General features: G+C 47.8%; 1 protein-coding gene across 2 annotated transcripts in view; it reads right to left on the bottom strand.

The window, feature by feature from the left end:
* XXYLT1 (xyloside xylosyltransferase 1) overlaps window positions 1-16,909 on the bottom strand; it is a 191,542-nt gene that overhangs the window by 75,787 nt on the left and 98,846 nt on the right. For both annotated transcript variants that reach the window (XM_074404761.1, XM_003927163.4), the window contains exon 3: window positions 8,878-9,010. In XM_074404761.1, coding sequence (XP_074260862.1) covers window positions 8,878-9,010 — 133 coding nt within the window. The remainder of the gene's footprint in view (window positions 1-8,877; window positions 9,011-16,909) is intronic.

Consider the following 16,909-nt stretch of genomic DNA (forward strand, 5'->3'; position numbering starts at 1 on the left):
ATTTCCTTGTACCAACTGATTTCAGACTAAGGAACTTGAAGATGGAGTTGCACTATGAGTTCCCATAACTCCCCTCAGCTCTAAACTCAGCTACAGCAGATCGTTTTTTAAAAACTAACACAGTAAAAATGACATTTACAAATGAAATGCTGTGACACCTGAGATTTGTTTCAAAATAATCAGGGGAAGAGGAAAAGTGAGTAGGAGGAGAGATAAAACAAAGATTGGCTAAGGGTTGATAGTTATTGAAGCTGTATGAATATTACAATATTGAAGCATCCAGAAATATTACATTATGCTTTCTATTTTTGTACATGTTGAAAGGTTTTCATAGTAAAAAGAAATTTTTTTTTTTAGGAGACTAGCAATGTTTAACAAAGAAGGTTGGCTGGGAGCAGTGGCTCACGCCTGTAATCCCAGCACTTTGGGAGGCAGAGGTGGGCAGATCACAAGGTCAGGAGTTCGAGACCAGCCTGACCAACAGGGTGAAATCCTGTTTCTACTAAAAATACAAAAATAGCCAGGTGTGGTGGCACACACCTATAGCTACTTGGAGGCTGGAGCAGGAGAATCGCTTGAACCCAGGAGCTGGAGGTTGCAGTGAGCCAAGACTGCACCACTGCACTGAAGTGGGTGGGACTCCATCTCAATTAAAGAAAAAAAAAGAAGGCTGACTTAGGTGTAAGTAAGGTCAAGATATACCGTTAAGTGAACCAAAAAAATGTACAAAGGTATATATTATAGAGTTTAATTACATACATATATACCCTGATAAAAGCATAGAAATTTTTTAGAAAAATAATAATCTCCATATGCTATTTACAACAAAAATATAGCACTTTTTTTTTTTTTTTGAGACACAGTCTTGTTCTGTCACCAGGCTAGAGTGCAGCAGTGCGATCTCGGCTCACTGCAATCTCTGCCTCCTGGGTTCAAGGGATTCTCCTGCCTCAGCCTCTCGAGTAACTGGGACTACAGGCACACACCACCACGCCCAGCTAATTTTTGTATTTTTAGTAGAGATGAGGTCTCACCATGTTGGCCAGGATGGTTTTGATCTCTTGAACTCGTGATCCACCCACCTTGGTCTCCCAAAGTGCTGTGATTACAGGCGAGAGCCACCACGCCCGGCCCAAAAATGTATTACTTTCTAATGATGAGTTTTTAATAATAATCGTTTTAATCTGATGCGGGGAGGCAACAGGAGCAAAGGCCATAGTCAGCTTGAAAATGAGATAAAGAAAAAAAAAAAAAAAAAAAGAAAAAAAAAGAAAATGAGATAAAGAGCCGGGCGCGGTGGCTCAAGCCTGTAATCCCAGCACTTTGGGAGGCCGAGGCGGGTGGATCACAAGGTCAATAGATCGAGACCATCCTGGTCAACATGGTGAAACCCCGTCTCTACTAAAAAAATACAAAACATTAGCTGGGCATGGTAGCGTGTGCCTGTAACCCCAGCTACTCAGGAAGTTGAGGCAGGAGAATTGCCTGAACCCAAAAGGCGGAGGCTGCGGTGAGACGAGATCACGCCATTGTACTCCAGCCTGGGTAAAAAGAGTGAAACTCCGTCTCAAATAAAAAAAAAAAAAAAAAAAGAAAGAAAATGAGATAAACATCTCCATGGGCCAGAAATGGAACAGAAATCATATCGGAGTTCATGGCTCGAATCTGGAAGCAAGCAGAGTGGCCGGACGTTCACCCTCTGTGCAGGGTAGCAGGGACCAGAACACCCCCTGCATCCAGGCTCATGGTGTGAAACAGGGAGTAGGGGCTTGCCTCAGGCACAGTCTTCTGTCTCCCCAGCTTTTCCTTTCCTCCTCTGCTGCAGCTGTATGGCAATCGACATAGTCCCTTGCCCCCATCTTTGATCCCGTGGTTTCCAGTATTCTCCTGGGATATTAAAATGTTTTTCCATTATTGTGGACTAGTTATTTTCTCTTTATAATACTGTCTGTTTCTGTTTTGCAAATACCTTACATTATTTAGGGTAAAGCTATAAAAACTGGTCTGTATAGGTAAGATACTATTAATAAACATGATGGTAATTTCCTCAGAAAGGGGAAGGAGGGGAACACAGTACCAACACCCTAGGTGGCTGCGAGGAAGCCAGGAGATAGAGTGCCCAGCCTTTTTGTCTTCCATAATGGGAGGCAGACTTCTACGGCAGAGAATTCCCAAATCCTAGGAAGGCGGTTTAGATGCTGAGAAGCCAAAAGATCAGCAATAATTTTGCTAAGTTGTCAGCAGCCCCAACTTTACATATAAGGAAGCTGAGACTGAGGTTAAGAGAGTTCCCTGGGTTCATGGAACTTATCAGCGGCCAAGCTGGGACTGTCGATGACATTGCCACCACCACCCAGGAGTGCTGCTCTGTGCCAGTACTATAAATACATTATCTGATTCAATCCCCCCCTCAACTCCATATATAGTGTTACAATCTCCATTTCTCAGCTAAAGAGACTAAGGCTTAGAGAGGTCAAGAGACTTGCCCAAGGTCACACAGCAACTGAGTGGTAGAAGTGGCCAATCCACATCCTCCCTTCCTTCCTCTGCGGTAGCCCTCACTCTCTCCCCAACGTGCCCCTGGGAGCCCAGTACCAGTCCTAGGAGTGGTAGACACGGCCTGCAGGGCAGCTTTCCTTCCAAGCATCTGGAAGAAGCCTAGGCTTGGCATAGCACTGTCATCAAATAAAACCATGTGTCCCGAAACGGTGAAAGAGTGGACAGGATTCAAATACTTCACACAAAAGTGAGTTCCCACCTGGCGGCATGTTTTCAGCAGCCAACAGGAACGGCCTGCCGCTTCTTCCCCAGGGTGGGCCGGGCTCACACAGCACACAGCCAGCCTGCAGAGCCCGGGAGAATGAAACGGAAGCCTGCTGCCACCACCAGCAAGCCCCCGTTCAGACGCTCCTCAGGACACCAGCTCCACAAACTGACCATCAGGAAGGGCCGTAGCCCACATACACACACACACTCACACACACACTCTCTCTCTCTGCCTTTCTCTCTCGATCATTCCAGGATCAGCAGAAACCCTGAGGCCTGAAGCCAGGCCGTGACCAGGCCTCCTGGTCCCAGCGGCCTCCCCAAATGACCCAGGACCCAGTTTGGCTTCCTAACTCCTACAGAGTGGGGACCTCAGGCCTGGAGCCTCACAGAGACTTTAAGGGCCACCTCCCACCCCCTCCCACTCTCAGCCTGCTTTCCCCACAGCTCCACTTCCGTACCCTTTGTCCCTGTTCACTCAAGAATCTTGTAGAGAACCAGATCACTTGCTGCTGCTAAAAAGGGAGGTTTTACAGTCTTGAGTAGAGGTGGGCTGCCAGATTTAGGAAAAAAGCGGAACACCTGTTAACATTTAAGTCTCAGGGCTGGGCATGATGGCTCACACCTGTAATCCCAGCACTTTGGGAGGCTGAGGTGGGTGGATCACTTAAGGTCAGGAGTTCGAGACCAGCCCGGCCAACATGGCTATTAATAATACAAAAATTAGCTGGGCATGGTGGCGGATGCCTGTAGTCTCAGCTACTCGAGAGGCTGAGGCAGGAGAACCGCTTGAACTCTGGAAGCAGAGGTTGCAGTGAGCCAAGATTGTGCCACTGCACTCCAGCCTGGGCAACAAGACAGACTGTCTTTAAAAAAAAAAAAAATTTAATTTCAGATAAACGACGAACAATTATTTAGTACATGTGTGTCCAGTGCAACATTTGGGACATACTGAGTATACAAAACACTTATTTGTTGTTTATATGAAGCTCCATTTAACTGGGTGCCCTGTATTTTAACTGGCAACCCTATATACCTGGGGGAGGGATTGAGTGGGAGGAGCCCAGAGGAACTAACCATCTGGTAAAGGAAACACGAAAAGGAGTGATGAAGACAGAGGGAGGGAGGAGGGGGAATGGTCTTTAACAAGGGCCTCTCTTCCAACAGAAACTTCTACGTGTTACTTCGTTTGAATTCTCCAGTATTCTGTGTGGTAGATATATTTCTCCCCACTTACAGACGAAAAATCAGAGGGTCAGAGAACCAAGTGACTCACAGAGTGTCACATAGGTAATTCACTTCTGAGTACAACCTGATGCTATTTCTTCCACATCAAGCTTCTTCACCTGCTGGCAAACCTTTATAATTTTTACAGGCTGCATGTAAAGAGGGCACAACCGTTTACTTTTCTTTTCTTTTCGAGACATTTTTGCTCTTGTTGCCCAGGCTGGAGGGCAATTGCGCGATCTCAGGTCACCACAACCTCTGCTCTTGGGTTCAAGTGATTCTCCTGCCTCAGCCTCCCGAGTAGCTAGGATTACAGGCACCTGCCACCATGCCTAGCTAATTTTTTGTATTTTTTGTAGAGACAGGGTTTCACCAGGTTGGCCAGGCTGGTCTCGAACTCCTGACCTCAGGTGATCCATCCACCTCAGCCTCCCAAAGTGTTGGGATTACAGGCATGAGCCACCTCACCCAACTCACTTTTCTAATACTTTCACAACAAAACAAATTCAAAATGGCACATCTTTACAAAATACAGCTGCCTGTCTTTTAGCAAAGGCACTCGACTCTTTTCTCCTCTTGGCCACTTATCCCAACTAAACATATCACCACTGAGGACCTGTCCTGGGGTTTAGCTCCTGATGAAGAGACAGAGAAAAGGTCAAAGAAAGGAAGGGCAACGTTCCACCCAAGATGACTCCAGCACTAGGATTTGCAGATGGGGAAGATCACGGGATGCTGAACACAACAGAATCTCAACAGGGACCCAAGAGAGAAAGGCTCCTCTATCCCTACACTAATGTCCCATGATCCCCGTATCACTTTCCAGAAAACACTGTCAGTTCCATGTACCTGGGATTATAAATTCCTAGATTTATAGAGAAAATGTAAAAATCTGAAGGGGGGGAAATTGTGAAACAATGTGAAAAAAACGATTTGTCAAATGGACGGTGGGAAGTAACTCCTCCCCTGCCTCCTCCAAGCTTCTAACACACGTGGCACACAATACAGGGGAAACTGCCCCAGAAATGACTGAAAATGTGCCCTTTTGAGGTAAAGTAACCATGGACAAGTGACTATAACAATGACACAGCTGGGAAGATCCAAATCCGTTTCTGCTCAGCAAATGTCCAGATCCACATGTGCCTGCTTACCTAGTCAAGACTGGGTTTGGTGCCGTTTCATTTTTCAATTTTCCTTTCATATAGATGCTAGTGTGTTCTTCTTACAATAAAACACTTGTCCACCTCATTTCCCTCTCTAGGGAGACCCCTTGGTGGTCAGAGCCCATCGCCAGTTCTGCGAAGTCCCAGGCAGGGGCAAGAGGCCACCTTTGCGGGAAGCAGTTCCACGGCCGGGCTGCAGACCCCCTGAAACTGCGATGGCCAGGCCCAAGGGCTGAGACTGCCTGGAGAGAAAGCCCAGCTCTCCTGTCCCTGCTCCTCGCTCCCCTTCCATTCCCATCCCCCCACCCCGCCTCTCAGCCTGCCCGCCCCAGCTCCATAGCCAGCTAGGTGCACACTCCAGAGCGGCAGACAACTAACACTGGATCTCTCATGTCCCAGAGTTCCCCATCTTCTTGCAGAAGGAGAACATGGTCAAGTCCTTGTCGGCGGCCAGGACCAAGCCATTCCCAGCCCCAGCATGAGACGGCAAATGTTACAAGGCCATGCCCCAGAGCCAGCGCAGGGCAGTCATTTGCAGATTCAATTATTAAAGGTCTCTAGAAACATTTCAGCTGAGGGGTGGTAGGAAGGAGCACATAAAGCAGTGTAAGTGTCTGCTGATTTTTAAGTGCCCAGGCCCTGCAAACAGCATTCCTCAGTCCCATAGTTATCATAGTACATCATGAAAATTAAAGATGCTCAAGGTAAGAAAAACTCAGTTTCATTTGGAATCTAAAATGTTTCCGAGCCTTCTTTTGGGAAATCCAGACGATTAAACTGCTTTTCAGTTGCAATGTTTATAAGATCCTAGATGTACAAAAAATATAAATTCTGCCCAACACTGTTTAAGTGTGATGGGGTTTCCAAGTTTCCACTTCTATTACATGAGAGGATTCCAAAGCAGGCCTTGAAGGCATCAGAGCTGTAACTGCATTTAATACTCAACCCAGTTTAAACACCCCATGAGGCCGGGCACGGTGGCTTATGCCTGTAATCCCAGCACTTTGGGAGGCTGAGGTAGGTGGATCACGAGGTCAAGAGATCAAGCATCCTGGCCAACATAGTGAAACCCTGTCTCTACTAAAAATACCATAATTAGCTGGGCATGGTGGTGAGTGCCTATAATCCCAGGTACTGGGGAGACTGAGGCAGGAGAATTGCTTTAACCCAGGAGGTGGAGGTCGCAGTGAGCTGAGATTGCGCCACTGTACTCCAGCCTGGGGACAGAGCGAGAGTCCATCTCAAAAAATAAATAAGTAAATATAAATATAAATAAACACCTGATGACATCAGTTCTCCCAGATCCCTACAGAGCTCACCAGCAGACAGGCAACTTCCAGACAGAAGGAAGACAATGAGAGTCCAAAGGGCTGTGACTCCCCAATGCCAGAGCCAAGGGAGGGAGTTCTTAGAGCTCAGCTCTTTTCCTTCTCAGGTGGGAGAACAAAGGCCCCAGGGTGGCAGAGCTGGGACTAGCATATGGGGCTTGGGACTCTGAGGCTCCCTCTATTGCTAGTCAGACACGAGCAGGGCAGGAGAGGCTCCACCACCACCAGGAATGTCAGGCGACCATCAACTGATGGTCAGGCAGTTGTCAACTGTCTCTCTAAAATAATAATTGGTTGCTGCCAATGCCAGGGAAAGGCAGTCTCCTAGAAGAAACCTGAAACTGATGATCAGCAGCTTCCTGGTAAGATCTCAGGAGTTGGGCAAGTGGGCTCCAGCAGGTGCGCTAAGAGGCACAGTGGTGGACTCTCCTCTGGGAAGGCTAGGCTGGGAAGATCGCCTCAAGTGAGCATGCGCACAACCCCAGGAAACACCCTGTGCTCCCTCCCAAGGGCTGGCAGGCCACCACACATGTGGACAGCCCACCCTCAGGGAAGAACCGGGAGAAGTAATGCAACCCCCAGAACCACGCCAGTGCGTAAAACTCCAAGTCAAAAGTCACACAGCACACTTGACCTCTCAAGTCACCCACTTGGCCCTCTTCCCAGTGTACTTTATTTCCTTTCGTTGCTGGTATAAAGCTTTTTAGTCAACTTTCACTCCTGCTCTAAAGCTTGCCTCGGTCTCTCACTCTGCCTTATGCCCCTTAATCAAATTCTTTCTTCGTAGGAGGCAAGAACTGAGATGGCTGCAGACCCACATGGGTGCACCACTGTAAACACTGTCACCTCCCGCTGTTGGATCGAGGACCCCAGCAGAAGATCTTCCTGGTACGGAGGGGAGGGAATGAGGTGGGGAGTCTGCCGAAGTTAAGGTGGCAAGTGTTTGCCCAAACCCTCTCCTCTTAAGCCCCCGACCCCTGACCTCAGAGGAAGAGGCCTACCCAGTGACTCTGGGCAACACGTGAGAGGATTATATAAGGAAGAACAAGTCTAATGGCCCAACGAGTTATCAGCTAGTTCAGAGGCCTTGCAGGAATTTCCTGTTATGTGATCTGGGTCATGCAAATAGCCATAACCGAGGTGAGGCCATCTCTTCACCCCGCCCCGCTCTGAGGGGAAATACACGTTCTTGACTCACTAGTTGCCTGTACTCTGCAGCTCTCCAACAAATGGGCCTCACTCCAGGAAGGTCCACAGGGAGCCAGCATGATGGTCACTGTGCCCTGAGAACAAAGAGTGGGGCATGCCCATGGGACAGCAAAATCCCAGCTCTTTCCGAGCAGACTCAGGCGGCTATGCTCCGGGTGAGCTATTGCTCTACCCACTAGAGAAATACAGAAACATGAAATTCCCCGGACCCAGGGCCATGGGCCTGGTTTTTAATAAAAACTCACTTCTGCTGTTCCTTTCCTTTTTTTTTTTTTTTTTTTTTAATTCTAAGACGTAGAACACACAAAAAGAGTGCATGCAAACATGTAGACACCACCCAGGCAGAGAAATAAAACTGCAGCTCTCCAAAGCCAACCCACCCCCGTCCCCCACCCCGCCATGCAGGTTTTGGGAAGCATCAGCTCCTCGGCTTTCCTTTTTCACACCTGCATATGCATCCCTGAAGATCCCAGTTTGGTTTCGCTACCGTTGCATGGAGTTATTTTCTTTTATGTTGTTGCTGTATGGCACTCAATGGAATGAATGCATTTTATTTATTCATTCTGCTGAAAAGCACATTTATGTTGCTTTCAGTTTTGGCTACTACAAATAATGCTACAGTGAATATTCTAGAATGCGTCTCCTGGTTCTCAGGTCCTGGAGTTTCTCCATGACACATGCTTGACAACAAAACGCGGCATCACGCGGAATGTGCTTCTTCGCGCTGACTACTGATGCCCGTCTGTGTTCAACACTCTGCCACCTTCCCTCCCTACAAGACCACCAATCCACCCACTCTGCTGATAGAGAGCAGGGACCACTGGTGACTCAGACGCCAAGAAAGCCCAGATGGTCACTAGAACGGAAGGTAAATCCTCCGTAAGACAAAGCCCAAGATTTTAAAATTCTGAGCTTAACCAGATCCAGCAACCGAAACAACTGGGCTTTTCAGAAGAAAAAGGTCACAAACTCCCCCCAAATAATGAGGTAGCACCTATGGCTTGGGAGCAGACCCACTTGCCCAGACTATCAACTGTAAGCAGTAAGTGCAAATGTGTTCCCAAGATATTAAGCGCAGAAGGATTGGACACCAATAAATCCCAATCCGCCCTGAGTGGCAGCAGAGAGAGGGTGAAGGGTGGGGAGGGGTCGTGAAGGCGGCTCTCCCCATAGTCATGACACACCTGTATACTGGCTGCATCTCCCGGGCTATGCCGATGACGGCGCCTGGCAGGAAACTGTCAAATTCCTCAAACAACTCCCGGATGTTGGTCATATACTTCAGGTCTAGGTCCAGCTGAATGATCCGCAGGACGTCTGCGGGAGAGAGAAGACAACAGTGAGACACATGCACACATCCTGGGAGGCTCGGCCACTGACGGAAAATAAAGTGGGGAGCAGAGAAAATGCACTGTTCCCTGATTGTTATCAGTGAATGATGCAAAGTTAGCGCTGGAACAAAAGGCCTTTCATCTACCAGCAACCCCTCTGCACTAGAAGTCTTCACAAGGGACTGCCTGGATCTTTTCCTCCAACTGCAGACATCTGTTTTGTTTAAAACTAGGTGACCCTGTGCTCCAGTATCGGCCTGTGGTCATGATGTGACTGTTAACCGTGCACTGTTTCACTCTCAAAAGTATCTCACTTGGATGATACCTTATGTGGACACCCTCCATCCTTACATAAAACTCAAACCATCCAGGGGTTTCCTCTTTGGAGCACAGGTGGTAAATGACCCACACAAGAGAGAGGTAAAAAACGTTATAGTCTCAGGCTTTTATTAGGGCATTCTGCAATCCCAGATGTGTATAACTGAAGATGCTGGCTGGAGAGAAACGACTGAACGATCTCAGATATAACCGTGTTTTTAATCCACTGCCTAAAAGATGAGCCCACATTCTTCAATGTCACAATTATCTGGCACATAAGAGCTGCCTACTTCCATTGCCTCCCGATGACTCTGGGCTAGAAGAGCAGGAGGGAAGCGCTGGTGAAGATCATTCCCGCACCCTTCACCAGCCCAGCCTGACTGTTGTGCCAGGCACCAGGCTGACCAGGACCCTGCTCCCAACAGAGACACGTAGGTGGCAGCAAACAGAGGGAGGGGCTGGTGCCGAAGCTGAAATGGAAGAGCAACCATGGGAGGTCCAGAGATGGGGCACATGGGGTCCAATGATGAAGTGGAGAAAGCAAGTTCCTGGTATCAAGGAGGACCCGGCCTGGGAGTCAGAACACATGAGCGCCAGTTCCAGTTCCGCTGCTGACTGACCCTGCAACCCAGGGAAAGTTACTTTGCTTCTCTCAACCTCAGCTGGTCCATCTGTTAACACGGGGATGCTATCCTATGCCTTGTGAGGCCGTGACACTGAGAAGATAATGTGTGGGGACAAAGCTTATAGACTGAGAGTGTTCCAGGGATCCAAAGACCCTGAGGAACAGAATTCTGGAGCACAGCACTATGCGGGCTAAATGTAGAATTTATGGGGAGGAAATTTAAGGAATTTGGGATCATTTTGCTGTAACCAAAGAAACTCCTGATGGTAGGAAAGGCTGTGCATTTAGTCAGCTTATCAATCAACATTCCTCATTGAAAGCCCACCACTTGCTACAGCTACTCTCTCTTTCAAGGCCATCTGAACCCTACTTACCCTGCAAGGAGCAGTCTAAACACCAGACAGGCCCTGCAGAAGCTGTGGCTTCCTCCTCTGTGCTCCCCACATAGCTGGCTGCCTGCCTCTGGTCACAGCCCCTGCGTACCTGTCTTACCACCCTTCTGGAGAGGGCACACCTTGAGAATGGGAATGCGCTGGGAGGGCGGGGCTCAGGACCATCAGACACTTCTGGAATAGCATCTTAATCTTGTCTTAATATGCCCATCAGCAAATCTGGGCACTTCACCTGCACTTTAGGGACCAGCTGGGAGTAAACCCAGAAAGGTCCTACACAGCCCTAAGACACCAGAATCTTAGATGCTTCGATGTTATTTACAACTCCTCCTTCCTAAAGCACCCTCCAGGAAGGGTCTGCTTAAAGTTGTTAACACTTCTTTCAGGAGGGGCTTCACCAGGTGAGGTTCACTGACTAAGAAGGAGAGAGGTGGCAACTCTGGCACAAAGTGACCCCTTCAAGTGACACTGATGTTAAACCACTGAGGTGGGAGGCCACTCCCTTCTATTCCCGGAGGCCACCAGGCCCCTGCGCAGCCTGTACTATCGTGCCAGCACCTGCCCAGGAGGTTAGCCCCTTTATGTAATTATGAAATAAGATGCCAAGTTGTAAATGCCACTGTTGAAAAGAAAGATGCTTACTAGGAGTGCTGGAATTCATCAGGATGAGGTTTTTTTTTTTGAGACGGAGTCTCACTGTATCGCCAGGCTAGAGTGCAGTGGCCCAATCTCGGCTCACTGCAACCTCTGCCTCCCCCAAGGTTGAAGAAATTCTCCTGGTTTGGCCTCCTGAGTAGCTAGGACTACAGGCACATGCCACCCTGCCTAACTATTTTTTTGTATTTTAGTAGAGACAGGATTTCACCATGTTTGCCAGGATGGTCTAGCTCTCTTGACCTCGTGATTTGTCCGAGCTCCCGAACTACTGGGATTACAGGTATGAGCCACTGCGCCCAGCCCAGGGTGAGATTTCTAAAGGGACCTGGTTCCTCTGGCCTCTGTTCCTTGATGTAGCCATCTCTCTGTGGGAACTATGTCGGGGCAGAATCCTGAAGGCATTGTGAGACAAAATGAGATTGATCCGTGAAGTCACCGCACAGACAAGATGCTGGTGGAGGATAGCTGAAGTGACAGCGGTAGGTTCACTCAAACTGAAGGAATAAATGAATGAGATAACTTCCCCTGAAGCCAGGAAGACACAAAACCTATAAATCATGAAGAAGAATGAGAAAAAGGAAGACTAGACATCTACAAGACTCACAAGAATGGCCAGCATCCAAGGCTGGCTGAAGGTCCACCATGTCCAAATGTTGAGAAAACACAACAAAAAGAATGATCTAGCATGGCAGATCTGAATAGCCTGGTTATAACTGAGGCCACTCCACCCATTTTACAGATGGGAAAACCGAGGGCCAAGAAGAGAGACTTGGCAGGCATTACACTCAAGGTGGGTGGTAAAGCCGATCTTAGAACCCAGGTCTACTGACTCCCTAGCTAATGCTCTTGTGTTTATTAGCCCCGTCACCTCCATCCCACTCCCAATATGGACCATAAACTCCTAGAGAGGAGAAAGCACTGTGTAATGGATAAAGGGTGTGCAAAGGACTAACTAGTCACCCAACACAACTAGCTCAGGGAGTATCTGCATATCATCCTGTGAAAATATCAGCATGAAGACAAGTACAAACTAAAGGTGTAGCTTTCAAGAACTCCAAGACCCTGTTACCATCATTGCCACCACAGCCCTGGCAGCACTCCTCAGGCGTTCCTGTCTGTCCAGGGACTATTTTCAGGGTTAAGAACACCTACACCCTCTGCCTGGGTCTGAGGCCTGGCTGGAGGCTGATATATCTGTACAATTACACCACAGATGGCCACATGCATGGCACCAGTACTAGCTGGGAGATTCCCAAATCAACATTTCCCTTTAGAAACAGGCTTGGGTCAACTCAACTCATCATCAGCATCCACTTAAATCAGCCACAAGCATGTCATCTGACCATGGATGGAATTACAGCCCAGAGTGAGTAATTAATGAGACCCAAAAATAAACAACAAAAGGAAAACGAAAATCCTAGAGGAAAAAAAAAAATGAGCCTTCTGTACTCTGCCTTCCCTTCTCGTATCACCAGAAACAATCATCTTGGCAGACAGGTCTTAACACACAAAAAGCAACATGTAACAAAACAGATCAAGAAGAAAAGACATGCTTTGGTAAGCACAGAGCCTACCATCCTGGGAAACAACACAGGTCTTCAGGGAAGGGCAGGTTAACTATGCGAATGCCTCCTCTGTCTTTCTGTTTTGAAATGGCTTCAGAGCTTTACAGAGATAAATATTTATAACACGCCAGAGGACTTTCACTGCAGAAGTCAGCCCAAATTCCACTAACTGGGAGAGGGCTTAGGGAGAGGGGGAAATTATGACAACACTAAGCTATGTGACTCCACGTCATGAGGCTGAGGACCTGGAAGCAGCTGCCTGGAAAGGGAGCTCATTTTCCCATTGTGCGCTTTGAAGTATTACAGCAGTATGCCACCTGCCTTATCATGCTCTGGTGTTTTTAAATTGCTGCACAGCAGCACCTCTGGCCTGCAGGAGCCAAAGACCAATTGAAGGGGGTGGAGACTTCCTCTAACAGAGGATCCTGACCCCAGAGGAGCTGTTTGGAGGCCCATGGGACAGGCGTGGTCCCCCTGTGCGGCACCAGCCAGAGCAGGCTGGCATCTGGCACTGGAGGGTCTGAGCATGTGGTAGAGGGCCTGTCCCTGCAATGCACAGACCCAGGCCATGTCCTCAAGATGTGTGGTTGGAATTGGTGGTGGTGGATCTCATATCCAACAGAAACTTGGGTGGCTTCTGAGCTGGATGCTTCTCTGTCAAAGCGCCTTTCTCCACTTCCCTCCTAGTACAAGGCCCAGCCACAGGGCAGCTGGAATAGGGGCTACAAAGGAACAGAAGGAGCATGTCAAGGGTCCCAGGCCTTGGGCATAGTTCTAGGGGCTCCTCCAGCCTGACCAGACAAATGTTCACCCTTTAGGAGCAGAAAAAGATTTCTGTGTGCCAGGCCCTGGGAAGGCTTTACATACTGTCTCACCTCATGAACCTCCATTGAGGTGGGTGTCAGTATCTTCCAGTTTCAGATGAGGAACCTGATGCTCACAGAATTTTGGTAATTCATTTAAAGCAACTCAGCAAAAAGGCTCAGAGTTGAGAGCAATTACAGATTTCCCTCACTCGACAGTTTGCTTGATCCATCATACGTTTCTGAGAAAAGCCTTCAGACATCTCTGAAGTCCCTTTTAAAATCCTATTAGCTTTAAGAGCAAGAAATGCTTCCACATCAAGGGTGAAAATAGCAGACAACTCCAGATCGCCTCTGCGCAGTGGCTGGGGCTCCCATGGACAGAACCCACACCACAACCACCTCCTGCAAGACCCTCATCCCCAAGAAGCGTGAAGACTATTGGGATTCCCTTTCATTGACACAGAACAATAGAGAAACTTCTGGAAGAAAGGGTTTTATGCCACAGAAGTTGAAAAGAAGCTTTTAGTGACAATAGCAAACATGTATCAATACATTATACTCATTGAGTCATCTAAACATTCTATGAGATTACTATATATATATTTTTTTGAGATGGAATCTCACTCTGTCACCCTGGCTAGATTGCAATGGTGCAATCTTGGCTCATGGCAACCTCCGCCTCCCGAGTTCAAGCGATTCTCCTGCCTGAGCTTCCTGGATAGCTGAGACTACAGGTGCATGCCACCACATCCAGCTAATTTTTATATTTTTAGTAGAGGCAGGGTTTCACCATGTTGGCCAGGCTGGTCTTGAACTCCTGACCTCAGGTGATCTGCCCACCTCAGCCTCCCAAAACGCTGGGATTACAGGCAGGAGCCACTGTGCCTGGCCCTGAGATTAATATTATTTCTATCTGGCTGGGTGCGGTGGCTGATGCCTATAATCCCAGCACTTTGGGAGGCTGAGGCAGGAGGATCACTTGAGCTCAGGAATCTGAGGCTGCAGTGAGCTGTGTTTCTGCCATTGCACTCCAGGCTGGGTGACAGACTAAGGTCCTGTTTCAAAAAAAAAAAAAAAAAAAAAAAAAAACCATTTGACAAAAGAGGAAATCGAGAAGTATAATAATCCAAGATCACGTGGCTGGTCAAGGGTAGGGCTGCTGGAAATCTCAGGTCTGTCAGGCTCTGCAGCCTGGTGCCTGCTCTTCATTGCCCACGCTGCCCTGTCTTCCGGACTCCTGGGCTGCCAGGATACAGCCAGCGCTCAGCTCCACAGGCTCTGCTCAGACAGGAAGGCCCTGACTCTCTGTGCTAATCTGTGTTTTCCACATGAGCAGCCTGCCCCTCCTCAACGGTGGGGGTGGGGAGAAAGAAAACAGAATTCATAGAGTGATTTATGCAGCCTGTTAGCAGCTCTGGTAAAAGGTTTTGGGGCCAGGAAGTTGAAATGAATAACCACAGCCAGTTTTATATATTCGCTGTACAACAAACTCTTTCTTCTAGCCTTACTCACCCTCTCTCAAAATGAAGCATGAAAAACGGAATGTTAGCTGTGGCTCGGCCACGGCATTGTTTATAACTCCTAGCTCCTGTTTTGTGGACAAAATAAATTATCATGAGAAGACACGGTTTTTGCTTCAGCAACAGTATAACATGAGTCTCCTTCCTCATCCTTAGGACCTTCTGTGAAGAGGTAGAATCATATCCTTTAGGATAGGACAGAATTTATTATTTTGAACTTGGCTGAAAAATTTTTGGGACTTACATAAGGCAGCACATATAACACTCAGTGTAAATTTCCCTCTCACTTCTATTGCCAATATGAAGTGACAGCTCACGCACCTATTCACGCAGTTCAATACATAGGGGAAACAGAATGTGAGATCTGAAAATCTTCCATTTCTGTGGTATGGATGTCCATGGGCCCTGCTGGCTCTTCCATAGTTTACATCTCTCTAGTGTCTGCAATAGGTTTTTTTTCTTTTGGTCTCCAAAAGCTTAACTTCTTTACTATTTGAGGTAGGAAGACATTTGGACTCTGCCTGGTCCTTTTTCTTCACCAACACCAACCATCAGCCACCGCTCCCAGCCAAACAGAAATAATATTAATCTCAGGGCTGAGAGTGGTGGCTCACGCCTGTAATTCCAGCAGTTTGGGAGGCCAGGGTGGGTGATCACCTAAGGTCAGGAGTTCAAGACCAGCCTGGCCAACATGGTGAGACCCCGTGTCTACTTTCTTCTTCACCAACAGGCTTTTTTTTCAGAGACCCCTGGGGATGGAGGCTATAGAAAGCAATCCTTTTTGGATAGAATTATCAGATGTTTTCTGAAAATAATGATACAGCTACCCCTGGTTGCCCAAACTGTCACAGTGCAACTTTTCAAATTCTCCACTTTGAGATTCTTCATCAGAATTATGGGCTCTTGTTTCTAATCTCACTTTCCAACCACTCCTCCCTCTTGAGCCCACGCCACCTTACGGATTCAGTCTAAAATCAGGCAAACTAACAAACGTTTCTTCCTGCTGCCTGAAGCTCCTCATCCCCACACTGTGCCCTGCCACCTGCTCCTGCCCTTCATCCCTCACCCTGTCGGGGCCTGTCCATGGCAGCCTTGTCCCTTCCATTGATTCATATGGCAATGACAATGACAGGACTAATTCCATATACTTCTACGGCATGTTGCAATGTTCAAAGTGCGTTCTCAGCCCATAAAACTCTTTCCCACACTTTAATTCATTTAATCCTTACAATAGGCCTGGGGCGGGTGCATCCACATGGACTGTGTTCAAATGCATATCACACAACACCTCTAGTAGCAGTGGGTTCAACACACACAAGATAATAACTAAGCCATCCACGGATGGTATGGCTGCTCCGTGAAGTTATCAAAGACCCAGACTTCTGCTTTTCTCCTTTGCTATCCTACATCTCATTTCCATCCTCAGGGTACCTCATGGTGCAAGATGGGGGCTGCTGGGGCTCCAGCCAAACTCGGCTGCATTCCAGGCAACTGAAAGGTCAAAAGAGAAAGAACACCCCTGACCTTGCTTCCTGCAATGAGGCAGACTCTTTAAGCATCCTTCCTGGAAGTCTTAAACATTTCTTCTTATATCTCACCAGACAAAATTCAGTAACATGGCCACACGTAGCTATAAGGAAAGCTGTAAAATGCATTCTTTTCTGGGCATAAGTTTACCCCCAAATAAATGGGATTCAGTCATAAATTTAAAAAAAGGAGAGAAGGGATATAGAGAAGGAACTGGCAGTACTTCCACAGAAGGCAAAAATTAATTACACCCACTTTACAGATCAAGAAATAGAGACCCAAAGAGATTATTAGGTTTTGCTACAGTCACATGGTCACTAATGGCAAAATGGGAACTCGGTCCATGTCATCGGCCCCACACCCAGCTCCCCTTTCCTTGTTCACAGAGTCTCCCGGCTGCAGCGGAGCCGCTGGGGTGTTTCTGCTAGACTCGTTTGCTCCTGTTCCAGACCTTTGCTCAGCCCTCCGCTGCCCC

The sequence above is a fragment of the Saimiri boliviensis genome, chromosome 8, assembly GCF_048565385.1.
Source record: "Saimiri boliviensis isolate mSaiBol1 chromosome 8, mSaiBol1.pri, whole genome shotgun sequence".
NCBI lineage: Eukaryota > Metazoa > Chordata > Mammalia > Primates > Cebidae > Saimiri > Saimiri boliviensis.